Source organism: Oncorhynchus clarkii, chromosome 8, assembly GCF_045791955.1.
Source record: "Oncorhynchus clarkii lewisi isolate Uvic-CL-2024 chromosome 8, UVic_Ocla_1.0, whole genome shotgun sequence".
In the NCBI taxonomy this organism is placed as follows: Eukaryota; Metazoa; Chordata; class Actinopteri; order Salmoniformes; family Salmonidae; genus Oncorhynchus; species Oncorhynchus clarkii.
Genome location: NC_092154.1, coordinates 19435005 through 19452260, shown reverse-complemented (window position 1 = coordinate 19452260; position 17256 = coordinate 19435005). Strand labels below are relative to the sequence as shown.

Here is a 17256-nt window from a genome sequence, read left to right as displayed (position 1 = left end):
CCGTGAACCGTCGCCGGAGGCTCCGGACCGTGAACCGTCGCCGGAGGCTCCGGACCGTGAACCATCGCCGGAGGCTCCGGCCCGGGACCGTCACCGGAGGCTCCGGACCGGGACCGTCACCGGAATCTCCGGACTGGGGTCCGTCGCCGGAAGCTCTAGACTGGTGACACGCACTTCAGGGCGCGTCCGAGGAGCAGACACAGGACGTATCGGACAGGGGAGGCGCACTGGAGGCCTAATGTGTGGGGCCGGCACAGGTTGCACCGGACTGGTGACACGCTCTTCAGGGCGAGTGCGGGGATCAGGCACAGGACGTCCCGGACTGGGGAGGCACATTGGAGGCCTAATGCATGGGTTGCACCCGACTGGTGACACACTCTTCAGGGCTAGTGCGGAGAGCTGGCACAGGACGTATCAGACTGGGGAGGCGCACTGGAGGCCAGATGCGTGAAACCGGTGCAGACTGGTGTCACGTTACTCAGCACGCCTGTGCTGCAGCACTCTCATCGCTACCACCTCTCTCCGAAATCTCTCATCGAATTCCTCCTTCGACTCCCTGACTGGCTCTGGCTCTGCCAACCACCCCATGTGCCCCTTCCAAAAAAATGGGCATCGGCATCTTCGCTGTCCTCCCTTCTCTCCTTGAGTCGGTTTCCACCGAAGGCTTTCGTCTTCTGCCATAATCTCCTCCCAGGTCCAGGATGTCTTCACCTCCTTTATCTCCTCCCAAGCCCAGGATACCTTCTCCTCCCGGGCACGCTGCTTGGTCCTGGTGTGGTGGGATCTTCTGTCAGGATCGTAGCTGTAATCATACTCAGACCAAAGCGCAGCGTGGAATCAGTTCGACATCTCTTTATTAGAAGAGAACCGAACAATAAAACAATAAAGAATACACGACACGTGAAGCTCATGCAGTGCTCACAGGCAACTACACAGAAACAAGATCCCACAAAACACAGTGGGGAAATGGATGCCTAAATATGATCCCCAATCAGAGACAACAATAAACAGCTGCCTCTGATTGGGAACCATACCAGGCCAACATAGAAAAAACAACCTAGATTACCCACCCTAGTCACACCCTGACCTAACCAACATAGAGAATATAAAGGCTCTCTATGGTCAGGGCGTGACAGTAAGATGTTACCTCTCTCTCTCTTTCTCTTGCTGTGTCAGTTTATGGAAAATGTTGAATGAAAAGGCTATAATATTATTGTATTAGCTGCATGTATATTTTATGACCACATCTGTAAATCAGACCAGTGTCTTTCATGTGGGAGGGGAATAAATTAATAACAGCAAGGATTTTAGAAAATCCATTTTATTCAGCAGAACAAATGTAGAAAAACAACAAGGTGACAAAGCAATGAAGACTATTTTGTTACATGCTGATATAGCCCCTTCTAGTGACTGCCATTTCCTTACCACCTATTTATTTATTTTTCTTCGTTTTTAGTCTACTGTCTGTGTTGTATCATGTTATGTATTGTCTGCCTGTTTTGTTTTGTTCTCCCAAATTTGAAAAATATATACACTACCGTTCAAATGTTTGGTGTCACTTAGAAATATTCTTGTTTTTGAAAGGAAACAATTAAAATAATATCAAATTGATCAGAAATACAGTGTAGACATTGTTAATGTTGTAAATGACTATTGTAGCTGGAAACAACAGATTTTGTTAATGGAATATCTACATAGGCATACAGAGGCCCATCATCAGCAACCATCACTCCTGTGTTCCAATGGCAAGTTGTGTTAGCTAATCCAGGTTTATTATTTTAGAAGGCTAATTGATCATTAGAAAACCCTTTTGCAATTATGTTATCACAGCTGAAAACTGTTGTCCTGATTAAAGAAGCAATAAAACTGGCCTTCTTTAGACTAGTTGAGTATCTGGAGCATCAGCATTTGTGGGTTCGATTACAGGCTCATAATGGCCAGAAACAAAGAACTTTCTTCTGAAACTCGTCGGTCAATTCTTGTTCTGAGAAATGAAGGATACTGTCACGACTTCCACCGAAGTCGGCACCTCTCCATTACACACCTGGTTTTCATTCCATAATTACTGCATGTATTTAGTCCTCTGTTTCCCACCATGTCTTTGTGTGTAATTGTTTATTGTTATGTGGATTTTGTCAGGCGCTATACTTTTGCTATGTTCCGTGTTTTTGGCACGTTATTGTTCTTATGTGCTATGATTTTGGGACCGGAATTAAAGTCCGCCTGTTTATTACACTCTGCTCTCCTGCACCTGACTTTCTTCTCCCGTACACACCCCTGACAGCTATTCTATTCATTGGCCATTCTCAACGTCAACAATGAAGAGGCGACTCCAGGATGCTGGCCTTCTAGGCAGAGCTGCAAAAGATAAAGCCATATCTCAGACTGGCCAATAAAAAGAAAAGATTCAAAATGGGCAAAAGCCTTAATTTCTCAGAACAAGAATAGACTGACGAGTTTCAGAATGGTGATGGTTGCTGATAATGGGCCTCTGTACACCTATGTAGATATTCCATAAAAAAATCTGCCGTTTCCAGCTACAATAGTCATTTACAACATTAACAATGTCTACACTGTATTTCTGATCAATTTTATGTTATTTTAATGGACAAACAATGTGTTTTTCTTTCGAAAACCTAGGACATTTCTAAGTGACCCCAAACTTTTGAATGGCAGTGTATATATATTATTTGAAATAAAATTATACATTAAATGAATAAAAACATAGAAAAGACAAAGATGTGGCTACATTGAGATTACAAAATAGGGTAGTGGAAGCATTGTCTGGAACTGGAGTTGGTTGCACTTCTACAGTACATCACAGCTCTCTTAGACTAAACAAACCCGTCCCTTTGGAGTGGGAGTGTGATTTATGAGTACTGTCAATGTAGATTAAGAGAATGAAGATGCATTTACAAGCCTTTTTCAGTTGGCTATAATATGAGCACTGGAAATGCACTGGTCCTTAATCACAACATGTTGCAGTCCTTCGAAGAAACACTGAGACTCTTTGATAAACAGTTTTTTCTCATGTGAAATTAGACTAATTCATAGGGAGGGTGGTTTACATTTCTGGGTCATTCTCTTACCAAAGAACAACAAATGTTGCGTTGGTGAACAAGGATAGATAGTTATGAAGCAGCATTTGGTCAGTCTTGTTGTTGGAGAGCTGGCCTGTATTGGTTATGACAGGCCCTTTAGGCAGCTGGACAGGAGCCCACACTGACGGCCCCGCTGACCAGGGCAGCTTTACTGAAGCTCACTTGGCTCTCATTCACAGTCAGCTTCCTCATACAGCCTGTGTAGGCCCTCCTAGTCGCAATGCCCTCTGGAAGAAGAGATTCTAGGACGATAGATAATAAATAACATTATAAACACATTCATTACTACTTACAGCTACTACTTAAAGACACAGCATAAAAAGTAATTGGATGAAACTACTCTAGCTGTAATGTAGTTCATATGATTTTTTTGTATAGCATCCTTTTTTTCTTAATTTCACCCCCCAGCAACCTATACAAAGTTGTTACAGTTTGGATGTGATTTGTGGATGGGTTCTCAGGAATTAGGTGTTATAAGTAGTGTTTAACCACTAGTATGAGAGTTGAGTAGTCTAGAGATGCATGTCCTTGCTACTGACCTGGAGCTCCACCAATGAACACAGGGGTCCTGGCACTCTTGGTGCTGGGGTTGAGTGGTCCCACCACGTGATTGACCTCTGAGTCCACATCCAGCTGGACAACATTGGCATCTCGAATCACTGTGAACCAGAGGAGGCAGGAAGGAACTGCACATATCAGTCACCGCACATAACATTAGGGCCGGATGATACCAGTATCGCGATACTCATTAGTATCATGGCAAGAAAACAAAACGTGAAGCGGATTTAACTTCTTTAGGAAAACAGCCCTAATGTTGGAAACAAATCATTATGTTGTCATCAGTCACATTCGTTTTTTTCCCAAGCTATATCACACAATATTTTATTTACAGCAGATTTTTTAAGGAACCAAATAATAAAGTCTGCTTCATCTTTTCTTTTTTGACATGGAAAAAACATCGCAATACTGGTATCGTCATGGACCTACATAACATGGACCAATCAGTGTAAATAAATCATGGTCCCATCCTGTTTAAATCAGGGCAGTCAGTGAAGGGAAGCCTCTTACCTGTGATCCTGTGCCAGCTCCCATCACACAGGCCTAGTCTAGGAGTGACCTGAGTGAAGAACTCACGAACTCCGTTGTTCACCAGCACAATCACCTGTGAGCATAGAACAACACTTGCATTGATGACAAGTCCAAGATCTAAAAATAGAAAATCAGCAAATTAATACAGATGACTTTGTATTAGTGGCTTACTGCTCCTTGATGGATGTACATGGTGAGGTACTCCTCGGCTGCTGTGTACACATGCAGTAGCACCCCTGATGCCACACGGGGGCGCACCTCTACCACCAGCTCAAACTTCAGCCCCAGGTTGAACGTGTCATCTGAATGAGACAGATGGAAAAATAAGTTCAAGCAAAGTCTGCTTTACAACCCCCTCGTATTCTGAACCTCCCCTTTAACGTCTGTAACCTGGAATATTTCACTGCCCTTTGGCCCAATGAGGTATGTCCACGAGTGAAACTTAGCCGGCCACAGTAGGGTGTGAAATTGCTCTGTCCTCATTCAAACAGCTGCAGCTCGGCTCCCAAGAGTTTTGGGTCTGCAACTGTCCTCCGTGCCCTCGAATTTTCCGCCAGGCCCAATTTTCACCACAGCTGCACTGGGGATATTGTATTCCTCTATCCTGACTACAGTTTCTCTGCTTCACTGTCTGTGTGGGGATTGGTGAGCGGCCCAAAGGTTTTGTCTGCTTTCCAGAGGAAATATAAAATGGCGTGTGATATAATTGACTCATTGTTTCCAAACAGTTCCAGACCCTGCCAAAACTATTAGTGTACAACGATACGATGTCCTGAAGATTGCAGCAAATCAATGTTTCACAAGCTTTTCCTTTGGTTTCATGCTTCAAATTAATCTGGAATGGTTCAACCACAGTATGAAGCCAGAAGGGCTTTGAGAGGAATAATATGTGTTTGTGTATTACCCAAAACAACATATCCACCCTCTTCGGAGAAGTATGTCCCCGGCTCGGAGAGTCCCTCGAAACACGGCGTCACGCCAAAGGTCTGGGACATGGAGGACAGCCATTGGCCATTCAGCTGGAGGTTCTTCACACAGCCAGTGAAGCTGTATGCAGAGTTTCTCTATAGGAGACAAATACAGCACATGGAAGCGTAAATGAGTAGCACTAGACTGGTCCTATCATGGTAGTAGAGTAGAGTGGTAATGTCTGGAAAATATGTTCCACTAACAAATACGGTCTTGCAGAGAGGGGTCCCGTTGGTGGTTTCCTGTTCTCTGTGGGAACCGTATCATCTGAAGACAGCAGTCTGAAGTGAAAATACTTGGATGGCACCCAGTGTGAACATATAATGCCAGAAAAGACTAGAGGACCATAAATCACCCAAACATCTCTTGCAATGCTCTGTTTGGAGAGGTCAGGATCTTAACTATTTTATCCTACTTCAACATTATTGGCCAGGCTTTGTGTTTCCAGAATTCCACTGTAAAAACTTTGGAACATTCTGCTCCATTTGCCTTCAGTAGGCTACTAGGCTACAAATGGCACCCTATTCCCTATATAGTAAGTGCACTACTTTGACTGGTACTAGCCCTGGGTGCTAAGAGGTGTATCTTACCTGTATGTTCCTCTGGGCCCTCCCTGGGGGCACCCCCCCCAAGTAGAGTTGGCTGCTGACGTGCCAGGAAACGTTGGAGCCCTGAGCTCTGTCCTCCAGCACTGTCAGCCCATCAATGACTAATCGGCCTAGATTCCCATCACGGATAAAAATAACCTGCAGGAGAGACAGAACAGAGCTGCCACACTGAAGTGTTGGAGTATTTTACTGCTAAAAACTAGTGGTTTATCTTAATATAGAATTATATATTTCTGTAGGGGAGAGTGGAGTAAGTTGAGCCAAAGCGGTAAATTGAGCCATCCTTGTTTCTATACACAAATGAATAATTTGACAAAATATTTTGGAAGTCATTATTTTATGGAGTATATGAAGAAAGAAACCACACAGAAAAAGTGGTTAGGTCCAAGAAACAGATTTTTCACCAAGTCAAATAAATGTATTGTGTTAGAGGTTTCATGATGCTCGTATCTAAACAAAAGTAGATACTTTTAAGATTGTTCAATTGAGGTCTGTATAAGCTTCAATATGAGGTCTTAAACCTAGCATGAAAGTGCATCCTTGTAGCTGTGTGGGTTAATACAGTCAAATGTTTTGCCATTGGGTAAGTTGAGCAGATGGTTGAGCCAATGTGTTGTCTTCACAGGCATAATGCAAGGCATTATTGCTGGGACATGAGGTAACAACAGGGCCTGGCCTATGTTAAAAGTGTTTTAAAAAGTTCAAAGTGTTGTTAGGTGTTAAAAGACCCCCCTAGGGGAAGTTACCTGTAACTATTTCCATGTAATTTCCTGTCCTAGAGATGAAACGTGCCTTTGGAGGACTCCCGAGTGGCGCAGCGGTCTAAGGAGTCACTACAGACACCCTGGATCACAGCGGTCTAAGACACTGCATCTCAGTGCTAGCGGAGTCACTCCAGACACCCTGGATCACAGCAGTCTAAGACACTGCATCTCAGTGCTAGAGGAGTCACTACAGACACCCTGGATCACAGCAGTCTAAGACACTGCATCTCAGTGCTAGAGGAGTCACTACAGACACCCCGGTTCCATTCCAGGCTGTATCACAGCAGTCTAAGACACTGCATCTCAGTGCTAGAGGAGTCACTACAGACACCCTGGTTCCATTCCAGGCTGTATCACAGCGGTCTAAGACAATGCATCTCAGTGCTAGAGGAGTCACTACAGACACCCCGGTTCCATTCCAGGCTGCATCACAACGGTCTAAGACACTGCATCTCAGTGCTAGAGGCGTCACTACAGACACCCTGGTTCCATTCCAGGCTGTATCACAGCGGTCTAAGACACTGCATCTCAGTGCTAGAGGAGTCACTACAGACACCCTGGTTCCATTCCAGGCTGTATCACAGCGGTCTAAGACACTGCATCTCAGTACTAGAGGAGTCACTCCAGACACCCTGTATCACAGCGGTCTAAGACACTGCATCTCAGTGCTAGAGGCGTCACTACAGACACCCTGGTTCCATTCCAGGCTGCATCACAACGGTCTAAGACACTGCATCTCAGTGCTAGAGGAGTCACTACAGACACCCTGGTTTCATTCCAGGCTGTATCACAGCAGTCTAAGACACTGCATCTCAGTACTAGAGGAGTCACTACAGACACCCTGGTTTCATTCCAGGCTGTATCACAGCAGTCTAAGACACTGCATCTCAGTGCTAGAGGAGTCACTACAGACACCCCGGTTCCATTCCAGGCTGTATCACAGCAGTCTAAGACACTGCATCTCAGTGCTAGAGGAGTCACTACAGACACCCTGGTTCCATTCCAGGCTGTATCACAGCGGTCTAAGACACTGCATCTCAGTACTAGAGGAGTCACTACAGACACCCTGGATCACAGCGGTCTAAGACACTGCATCTCAGTACTAGAGGTGTCACTACAGACACCCTGTATCACAGCGGTCTAAGACACTGCATCTCAGTGCTAGAGGAGTCACTACAGACACCCTGGTTTCATTCCAGGCTGTATCACAGCAGTCTAAGACACTGCATCTCAGTACTAGAGGAGTCACTACAGACACCCTGGTTTCATTCCAGGCTGTATCACAGCAGTCTAAGACACTGCATCTCAGTGCTAGAGGAGTCACTACAGACACCCCGGTTCCATTCCAGGCTGTATCACAGCAGTCTAAGACACTGCATCTCAGTGCTAGAGGCGTCACTACAGACACCCTGGTTTCATTCCAGGCTGTATCACAGCAGTCTAAGACACTGCATCTCAGTACTAGAGGAGTCACTACAGACACCCTGGTTTCATTCCAGGCTGTATCACAGCAGTCTAAGACACTGCATCTCAGTGCTAGAGGCGTCACTACAGACACCATGGTTCCATTCCAGGCTGTATCACAGCAGTCTAAGACAATGCATCTCAGTGCTAGAGGCGTCACTACAGACACCCTGGTTCCATTCCAGGTTGTATCACAACCGGCCGTGATTGTGCGCTTCCCTATGGGACTCACAATTGGCCCATCATTGCCCGGGTTTGGCCGGTGTAAAAGGTCATTGTAAATAAGAATACAGTATATATTTGTTTTTATAAAGACTAGCTAAAAAATAAGTGAAAATTGACAAATTATCAAATGGATTAAGATAAAAAAAAAATATTATTTTTATTTTTTTACCCCTTTTTCTCCCCAATTTCGTAGTATCCAATTGTTGTAGTAGCTACTATCTTGTCTCATCGCTACAACTCCCGTACGGGCTCGGGAGAGACGAAGGTTGAAAGTCATGCGTCCTCCGATACACAACCAACCAAGCCGCTGCTTCTTTAACACAGCGCACATCCAACCCGGAAGCCAGCCGCACCAATGCGCCGGAGGAAACACCGTGCACCTGGCCACCTTGGTTAGCGCACACTGCGCCCAGCCCGCCACAGGAGTCGCTGGTGCGCGATGAGACAAGGACACCCCTACCGACCAAGCCCTCCCTAACCCGGGCGACGCTAGGCCAATTGTGCGTCGCCCCACAGACCTCCCGGTCGCGGCCGGTTACGACAGAGCCTGGGCGCGAACCCAGAGACTCTGATGGCACAGCTGGCGCTGCAGTACAGCGCCCTTAACCACTGCGCCACCCGGGAGGCCCGGATTAAGATAATTTTCAGTTAAAAAAAGTACAGGGGCACAGATCTGTATTTAATAGTTTACAAAAGTAGTTACCTTCTGAAATCTGTATTCAATTAGTTTTAAAAAGTAGTCCGTTTTTAGGATCTGTATTCAAATAGTTGTAGTCAACTATTTGTTCCCCTGTTTTTTATATTTTTTATAAAGCATAGTTAAAACTATAGTTATCCCAGGTCTGGTATACTGTATGTGACTGTCAGAGGTCAAAGTAAAGTATTTTTGTATGGATAGTGGGGAATAAGTACATCCACTTACATTGTGCCATGCTCCATCATTGTACTTCTCCAGGCTCTTGATCTTGACCCTCTGCTGACCCAGGTTGAATGTGTACACCAGCTTGCCATGGGCCAGGAAGAGAGCCATGAAGTTGTCCTCCGCCTCATCTGATGTATAAAAGATTAGGCCAAAGGAGGACTGGGTCTTCAGGGACAGGGAGAAGTGAGACCTGGGGGAGTATGGTGCATAAGAACTAGTACTTAGACCAGAGAGCACGTGACTAGTACTTAGACCAAGAAACCAAAGTGGAGTTCATGTGTTCAGGATTGACCTCTGGTTGACTTCTGGTCAACCTATGTACCCACAATGTTTTCCTAGTCCCGGCATTACCTCTTAGAGAGGGACCCTGAGATGTCTGTGAACTCCTGCCTGCTGTTGGCAGTGCCCCCATAGTGATGGGCATGGCGGGTGGCACGGGGCCTGGGGGACAGGTAGCAGGGCGTGTCCTCTGTCTCTCCTGGCTTCTGGTCATCACTATTCAGTCCCAACAGGCCTTTTGGGAGGTTGGACTTATCTCTGCCCACCTTTGAGAGACAAAGGAAGTCACTTGACTGTTAGTAGTGGTTCAATGCATGCATGCCTCTAGTTCAATATCCACTGATTAATTCTGTACTCCTTCCGCATTGATTATACCAAGATGGGCATGAATAAAAATGAAAATTGACATTTCGTAGCAAACTGTGTTCACTGACATGTATGGAAATTAATGAATGTCTTTATACCTTCCTTGTATGGCCCTGCTTGGGTTTGGCAGAGTTTTTACTTTGCTTCAAGAACAGGGCAGCGGGTGGTCGCTTCACAGGGCAGTCCTGCAGAGAGGTCTGGACATTCTCAGTGTACTTTTGAAAGTCCTCTGGCTCAATGTCTCTGTCTTGTCTGAAGAGAAAGAGAGAGAGGGGGAATAACATCTAAGTGCCAAAGACATAAGAGCCATAGAGATACTCACACACACAACTGTCTCCATGGAAACACACTCCTTGTCCTCCCACTCGGCTCTCAACAGCAGCTCTATTTGTGAGCCTGGCTTTCCTCCTCTCATAGATAAAGCTAGGCAGCTAGGTTTTCACCAACCAACCTAAGCCAAATGATCAATTAGCATGCTCTCATAACAGCAGTCCCTGGAGAAAGGAAACAGGCTCAATAACAGTGTGCAAACTTGGACTTGTTCACTCGCTAATAAAATGCTCTTTACAGAAACACATTCAGCATTGACTGGTGGTGGACGAGGTCAGCTCACCCATAAAATTGCTTTATTTTAAATTGTTTAAATGTAACCTTTATTTAACTCGGCAAGTCAGTTAAGAACAAATTCTTATTTACAATGGCGGTCTACACCAGCCAAACCCGGACGACGGTGGGCCAATTGTGCGCCGCCCCATGGGACTCCCAATCAGTTAAGTGACTTCTCTATATAGATGCAATCCATGACAATCCATTTCATCAAATGCATTAGGCTACGGGGCCACTTGAGTTGCAATCCTGTCTATGTCTTTCTAATGTGATCTGAGTGCTGTGGCAGGGAGAGAGTGTGACCTGCTGATGTAGGCATAGCTGATGCAGCCAGTGAAGTTCTTGATGCTGCTGCTGGGAGAGCCCCCGAAGTAGAAGTTCCTCACTGTGGATGCTGACGGGGCAGCAGTCGGACGTTTCTTCTCATGCTTGTCTTTGTCATCCACTACCAACTCATACCTAGGATAGCATTATATGGTTCATAAGCCAATTAGTGCAATGAATAATGATAACCTATTCTATATTCAAAGAAACCTTTCAAAAATGAAGAAATCTCAAAGTGCCTTAATTAACAGCAGGGCAATCCGTAAAAGCACATTGTACATGGGAGCCATACATTGGATTCTTACTTGTTATTATTCACTGAAGCTACCAGGAAATGGGTAATTCCATCATTGTACTGCTTCTTCTGTGATTTGACTCTGGTGCCTCTGGAGTTCAATACCACTGCTCCATTCTCAAGGGTGATGGTAAACTCATCAGACTGGAGGAGAAAGACAGAGGAGAGTTTATAACAGTTATATTTCCTTTGTAGTTCCTTTTGGAACTCATATTAAAAAGAGAGCATTCTTGATTTAAGAATAAACCAGTATACCCCTTTGCTGTGGTAGAACAGGAGACCAGTAGGCTGCAGTGTCCTGAAGTTAAGGCCTCCCTCGAAGGAGTCGAAAGGAGATATCTTTGCCGCAGACCCTAGGTAGCTCTCTCCAGTGAAATAGGCTTTACGGGACATCTGTGACAATCCATGACACAACAGGGATATTGTCAACTATTGTAGTTCAGTTGATTCTGTATATGCTTTGTCTAGTAGAGTTTAATGTGGACTACAGTACATACAAAGTACTCCTCAGGACAACCGCTGCTGATGCCAATAGTGCCAGGTTCTTCCAGGAGGTTGAAGTCTTTCTTCTGGAACTGGAAGCCTTTCACACAGCCCTTCAGCCCAACCAGGGAGGACAGATCAGGCCTGGGGGAGAGGGAACAGGCTCATAGTTTCATAGGACATAGCTGTCTAATGCCAATGTTATAATCTGTTGATATTGTGTTACAATTGTCAATTGCTTTTAAGGTTATACCTCTGTCAAAGTCCTTGGATTTTGTGTGAGAAAGTGCATGATTGTGGTGTTGGTTGGACAACTCACCTGGAGAGGACAATGTGCGAGGGGGCTCCTCCTATGTAGATATCAGAGAAGGGCAGAGTTTTTTTCTCGTTCTCCATGGACTTCACGTGACTCTTGTCCACCAATAGAATGAACTTCTTGGAGTAATGGTAGATCACTGACACCTATAAAAAAACAGCGTAGGTTGGATTACTGTTGAGGACATTTATTTTATTCTCACAGTTGTAGAATGCACACCCCTGCAGACACAAAGGGAGTGGGCTGATTTAGATTTACCTCATGGTATCTTGCGTCGTTGATTTGTAGTTTGGGTGAGTTACTCTCCATGACGATCGGGCCTCCACTGAAGCCAAAGTCATACATGAGACGTAGGAAGCCATTCTTCAACTCCAACATGAAGAAGTTGTCCTGGAAAGATAGAAGAATTACAAAAAAAAATGTTCACATGATGAAGAAAAATTATTGGTAAATCTCTATGCTCTCTGAAGTATTACAAGGCATAACATTGCATCACGGACTGACTGTGTTGCTTGGTCAAATATAAAGGTGACATTTTTGTTGCTATATTTACCCCATTGACCATGAGTAACAGGATGCCGTTGTTTGCCACTGTCCGAACAGCAATGTCAAACCGGGTGACGATGCCAAATTTACCCCTCCTCTCCATGTTGTTGATGAGGGCATATCCAGTTCCGTCAAACAGGTAGCTGGCGATACGACTTTGTGAGAATGCCAGCTTATACCTGATAGGGCAAAGAAAACAATGTTCGATTTAAGTCAACATTAAGTGGCTTGTCTGAACAAGCCTCAGATGTAGACGTGGACTCTTTAAAGGCAGAGGTAATATCGAAAGTTCCCAACAAAAATGTTTGGACAAGATGCAGTATATCATACCTGGGACAAGGTGTTGAAGCAACTACATCCATCTTGTGGGTCTGTTTGAAATTGTACATACTGATGACATCGTTATTCAAAGAGGCCAACTCGATGCAGCCCACAAAAGGAGCTAGGCTGAGTGCAGGTGGAAGCTACAAGAAAAACAACTAAACAACATTCAGAATCTTATCTTGGAAGGGAAGCGTAAATACAGAATCATTGCAATACTGATTCAATCATGCTGTGTCAATGGGTCTTGTGTGAAGTACAGGTTACATCAACACTGTTTGATGAAAACGGTCTGCTATGCATTCGCCAATGCCTCAGAACTCTGATCAGAGGCTGGTGTCATATCCTGTTAGAAAGTAATACTGTACCCTGACATCAGCGGGGACGCCACCCACAAAGAAGACAGTGTCTTCAGGATCCAGGTCGAACAGGGAGTCGGTGCCAAAGGCCTCTCCCTTCTGGATGAATTTCTGCTCGTCTGTGGCTGTCTGACTGGGTACGGTCAAGAACACTTTGCCATGTCTGCCCAACCTGTCAAAATAGAGACACAAAGCAGCGTGAATAATCAGTCACATCAACACCATTACCTCCTGCATGGGCAGATCAGCCTCCTAGCTCCCTGTGAGTAGTTAGACTAGACAGATGTATTGACTGTGTGAATGGATGGACGACCTTTAGCCTGGTCGCAGATCTGTACTCAGTGGTGTAAAGTACATAAGTAAAAATACTACTTAAGTAGTTTTTGGGGGTATCTGTACTTTACTATTTACAATTTTTGACAACTTTACTTTTACTTCACTACATTCCTAAAGAAAATAATGTACTTTCTAACTCCATACATACACCCAAAAGTACTCATTACAATTTGAACGCTTAGCTGTCACGTTCTGACCTTAGTTATTTTGTTATGTCTTTGTTTTAGGTTGGTCAGGGCGTGAGTTGGGGTGGGTTGTCTATGTTTGTTTTTCTATGTTGTGTTTTGCGTTTGGCCTGGTATGGTTCTCAATCAGAGGCAGGTGTCATTAGTTGTCTCTGATTGAGAATCATACTTAGGCAGCCTTTTCCCACCTGTGTTTCGTGGGTGATTGTTTTATGTCTTTGTGTATGTCATCAGACAGGACTGTTTCATTTCGTGTCATTCTCTTTGTTGTTATAGTGTTCTGTGTTTAATAAGTTCATCATGAACACGTACCATGCTGTGCATTGGTCCTCCGATCCTTCATACTCCTCAGACGAGGACGACAAACGTTACATTAGCAGTACAGGAAAATGGTCCAATTCACAGACTTATCAAGAGAACGTCCCTGGTCATCCCTACTGCCTCTGATCTGGCAGAGTCACTTAATTTACAAACTAAGAATTTGTATTATGTCTGAGTGGTGGAGTGTGCCCCTGGCTTTCAAAAAAATATAATAATAATAATAATAATAATAATAATAAGGAAATCGTGTCGTTTGGTTTGCTTAATATAAGGAATTTGATGTATAGCATTTACTTTTACTCAAGTATGATAGTTGAGTTATTTTTCCACCACTGTACTTAAGTACATTTAATACCAGATACTTTTAGACTTTTACTCAAGTAGTATTTTACTGGGTGACTTTCACTTTTACTTGAGTCATTTTATATTAAGGTATCTTTATTTTTATTCAAGTATGACAATTCAGTACTTTTTCCAGCTCTGTCTGTACTGTATGTGCTTTAGCCAAGTCCTTTGTCATTGGTTGTCAGTCATGATGCCAAACATGTATGGCCTGACAGCAGACACGACAGAAGTCTTGTCTATCAAGCATTAACTGATCTGCTTCCAGAATATGAGAGTCAATCTGTGTGGATCTGTTTCTTAGGAAATACTCTACTGTACCTCTCCACTTTGATGAGGTTGAAGACTGGAGGCCATTGGCTGACAGGCTTTGAACCAAGTGGGATCTCGACATCTTCCTGTCCCAGGTTGTAGACGTACACCAGGTTGTCATTCTTGATTGCCAGACCCATGTAGTCCTTCCTACCCTACATGATATATAGGACAAAAACCAAGGTTACAGGTTTTATACAACATATAATGCATGTACTGTAATATGGAATCCCTGCCTGTGCTCTTTTCAGGAAAAGCAAAGCATTCAAATCTTTGGTTTCATAAAACCAACGAATGGTCACTGAGAGTGCCATTTCTAAGGAAACACCACTGCCTAATTTACAGCAGTGGCAGATTCACCAGGGTAAGCAGCATCGTTAATGAGAACAGAGAGCCCCAGAGAGGAGAGATCTGCCCTGCTGTCAATAAGCCCCTATGGGTGGGGGTTAACGCCATTTATGTAAAGGATCCCCGACTTTGAAGGCAGTGGCACACACTATTGTTAACAGGGGTTTCCTGGACACCTTTCAAAAATGGCAACCGTCTGCTTTCAAAGGCATCTCCTGCTCACATAATGACAACAAACCATTCATCTGCACACAAGCTGCTCTCCCTTTCATCTCAGGCTGTCCTCAGGGTCCAAGTCTGGGAAGTTTCAATAGCAGATCTGGGTCATTCTGCACCCCTCTCCTCCCACCCACCCACTTCTTGCACACAACAGAACAATGCCTCAGTCAGATCACAGGAGCCATTGTGTTCTATGCTGCTATCCTGATCCCAGATGTGTTTATGCTGTATGGCAAACTCCCATGGTAGTGACATCACAACAGCATGAGTTGGCTATACAGGACAAACATATCTGCTTTATAGAAGAGCCAAGCTGCTGAACCCAGCACCAGCCCTGCTCCCTGTCCCTCCTCTCCCCCAAGCATCCTCACGTTTCTGTCTCCCAGATAGAAGATGAAGCGGTCCTCGATAGGGTCCTTATCTGGGTCCACCCTGATGAACAGGCTGATGGTGGTCACTGTCTTCAGGTCCTCAAGGTTGGTGTGGGGCTGCACCTGAACTGATGACTGACCGTTGAACTTCATGGACACTTGGACCTATGGTGTGACAAAACATGATATATCCATGTCATACGACCTTGATTATGAACAAGACTTGGGATTATAGTAACGTGAGACTAAATATAATTTTACTCATCATAGGTGGATGAAAGTACATTTCGGTTGTGATATAGTGATTGTTAAGATGATAATATTGACCTTCTTGGCCACACTCCTGGCCTGTGCAATGAGCTCTCTGATCCTCATGATGTTAGTGGTCACATTGTTCACTTGGTTCTTCTCCTCCACCACACGCAGCTTATCCAGCAGTTCAGGGACCAGCTCAGACAGGTTCTCCACTAAAAACACCACCATAGATGGAGAGGAAGATGACAATTTACAACAATAATTCAACTACTTTTTTCTATTGAGCCACCACAACCACAGAGCATTTTTTTCTAAGAATCTCTGTTCAGTTTTACACTTACTAGTTTCAGTGTAATGCTTAGTCATGAAGTCTTCTCTGTTGAGGATTGAAATGCTGTTGTCTGTATGGGTGTACTGTACCTGCTTCCCCAGCAGAGACTACAGCGTGGTCAAAGGCTGCAGCAGAGTAATCTTGGTTCTTCATGTTGGTGGCCCACTCCTCCACCTTCTCGTGGATGGGGGTGATGGTCTGCAGGACCTCCACTGACCGGTTCAGGGTGCCTTCAGCCACCTCCTCGGTGAGCTCCAGACGCTTGGTGGTTCTGCCTGGAAGGTCAGAGTGGAATTCAGAACAAACAAAAAAAATTCACTAAAGAGATGAGAGCAACCTTGGAAGGGAAGTGAATACAATGATGTGTATGTCAGAGACCATAGATAGGCTACGGGCCAGAAAAATAATGTGTTTTACCTGGCTCAATTCCCTTGATATCTTTCAGTACTACCGCTAGTTTTTTGGTGTAATCCCCCATGGTCTCCTTGGTCTCCTCAATGTATTTCATCTTGTCCAGAACCTCAGCTTCAACCTCTGTGGAGATAATTCACACATGCATCATCACTGAGGATAACCTGTACAAGCTAGTCTCTAACAATAATCAAACAGTGCTGAACCAGAAAATGTGTTATACCGAAATGCTCAGAGCGCAATGAAACAGATTCCTTGAAGACATTCTCACTCTGGGTCTTCAGAAACCCCAGCTGGGTGTTGATCCCATCGCTGGCCTGACATAGACAGCACAGTTTTAGGTTACCAAGCGAAAATCACTGTACAGTAGCCTAAATATATGATATGTAGCTAATTGCGGATTTCAGACAACCTACATCCTCAGCTCTTGTTGCTAAATCCATTGTTGTCAGTCCAGTGATGTTGGCCTCTTCGATGTACTGGACTATGTTGTTATACACATTGGCTGTAACCAGAGCCTTCTGCACGAAGCCGTTGGCATCACTGCGTTTCAGATTACTAGGTGAAAAGAAACAACCCACAAAATCAATGTCTGGTTAGAATGTTTGTAAAGCATTGAGGATAGGGAACATAGCTGAAGTGCTGGCCTACTTTTAACTGGTGCTACTACTGTACATTAAAGGGTGGCCTTTCAATGGTGCTTTTATCCCGTGTTGGATAAACATGTTCAGTGGGGATTTTGTATCTTGAATGTGGTGTCCATTATCATGGAGTAGAGGATATTCAAG

At 44.5% G+C, this 17256-nt stretch overlaps 1 protein-coding gene across 2 annotated transcripts in view; it reads right to left on the bottom strand.

Annotated features, from left to right (window-relative positions):
• Positions 1-1305: 1305 nt before the first annotated feature.
• LOC139415067 (laminin subunit alpha-4-like) overlaps positions 1306-17256 on the bottom strand; it is a 34166-nt gene continuing 18215 nt past the window's right edge. For both annotated transcript variants that reach the window (XM_071162831.1, XM_071162830.1), the window contains exons 16-40: positions 16885-17026; positions 16692-16785; positions 16475-16591; positions 16147-16332; positions 15799-15938; positions 15472-15636; positions 14543-14688; positions 13047-13209; positions 12688-12821; positions 12365-12536; positions 12070-12201; positions 11815-11957; positions 11510-11639; positions 11268-11405; positions 11023-11156; positions 10697-10852; positions 9886-10039; positions 9494-9687; positions 9143-9332; positions 5750-5905; positions 5095-5254; positions 4362-4492; positions 4170-4263; positions 3641-3760; positions 1306-3343 (exon numbers count right to left, since the gene is read on the bottom strand). In XM_071162831.1, coding sequence (XP_071018932.1) covers positions 3198-3343; positions 3641-3760; positions 4170-4263; positions 4362-4492; positions 5095-5254; positions 5750-5905; positions 9143-9332; positions 9494-9687; positions 9886-10039; positions 10697-10852; positions 11023-11156; positions 11268-11405; positions 11510-11639; positions 11815-11957; positions 12070-12201; positions 12365-12536; positions 12688-12821; positions 13047-13209; positions 14543-14688; positions 15472-15636; positions 15799-15938; positions 16147-16332; positions 16475-16591; positions 16692-16785; positions 16885-17026 — 3637 coding nt within the window. In that variant the 3' untranslated portion in view covers positions 1306-3197. The remainder of the gene's footprint in view (positions 3344-3640; positions 3761-4169; positions 4264-4361; positions 4493-5094; positions 5255-5749; positions 5906-9142; positions 9333-9493; positions 9688-9885; positions 10040-10696; positions 10853-11022; positions 11157-11267; positions 11406-11509; positions 11640-11814; positions 11958-12069; positions 12202-12364; positions 12537-12687; positions 12822-13046; positions 13210-14542; positions 14689-15471; positions 15637-15798; positions 15939-16146; positions 16333-16474; positions 16592-16691; positions 16786-16884; positions 17027-17256) is intronic.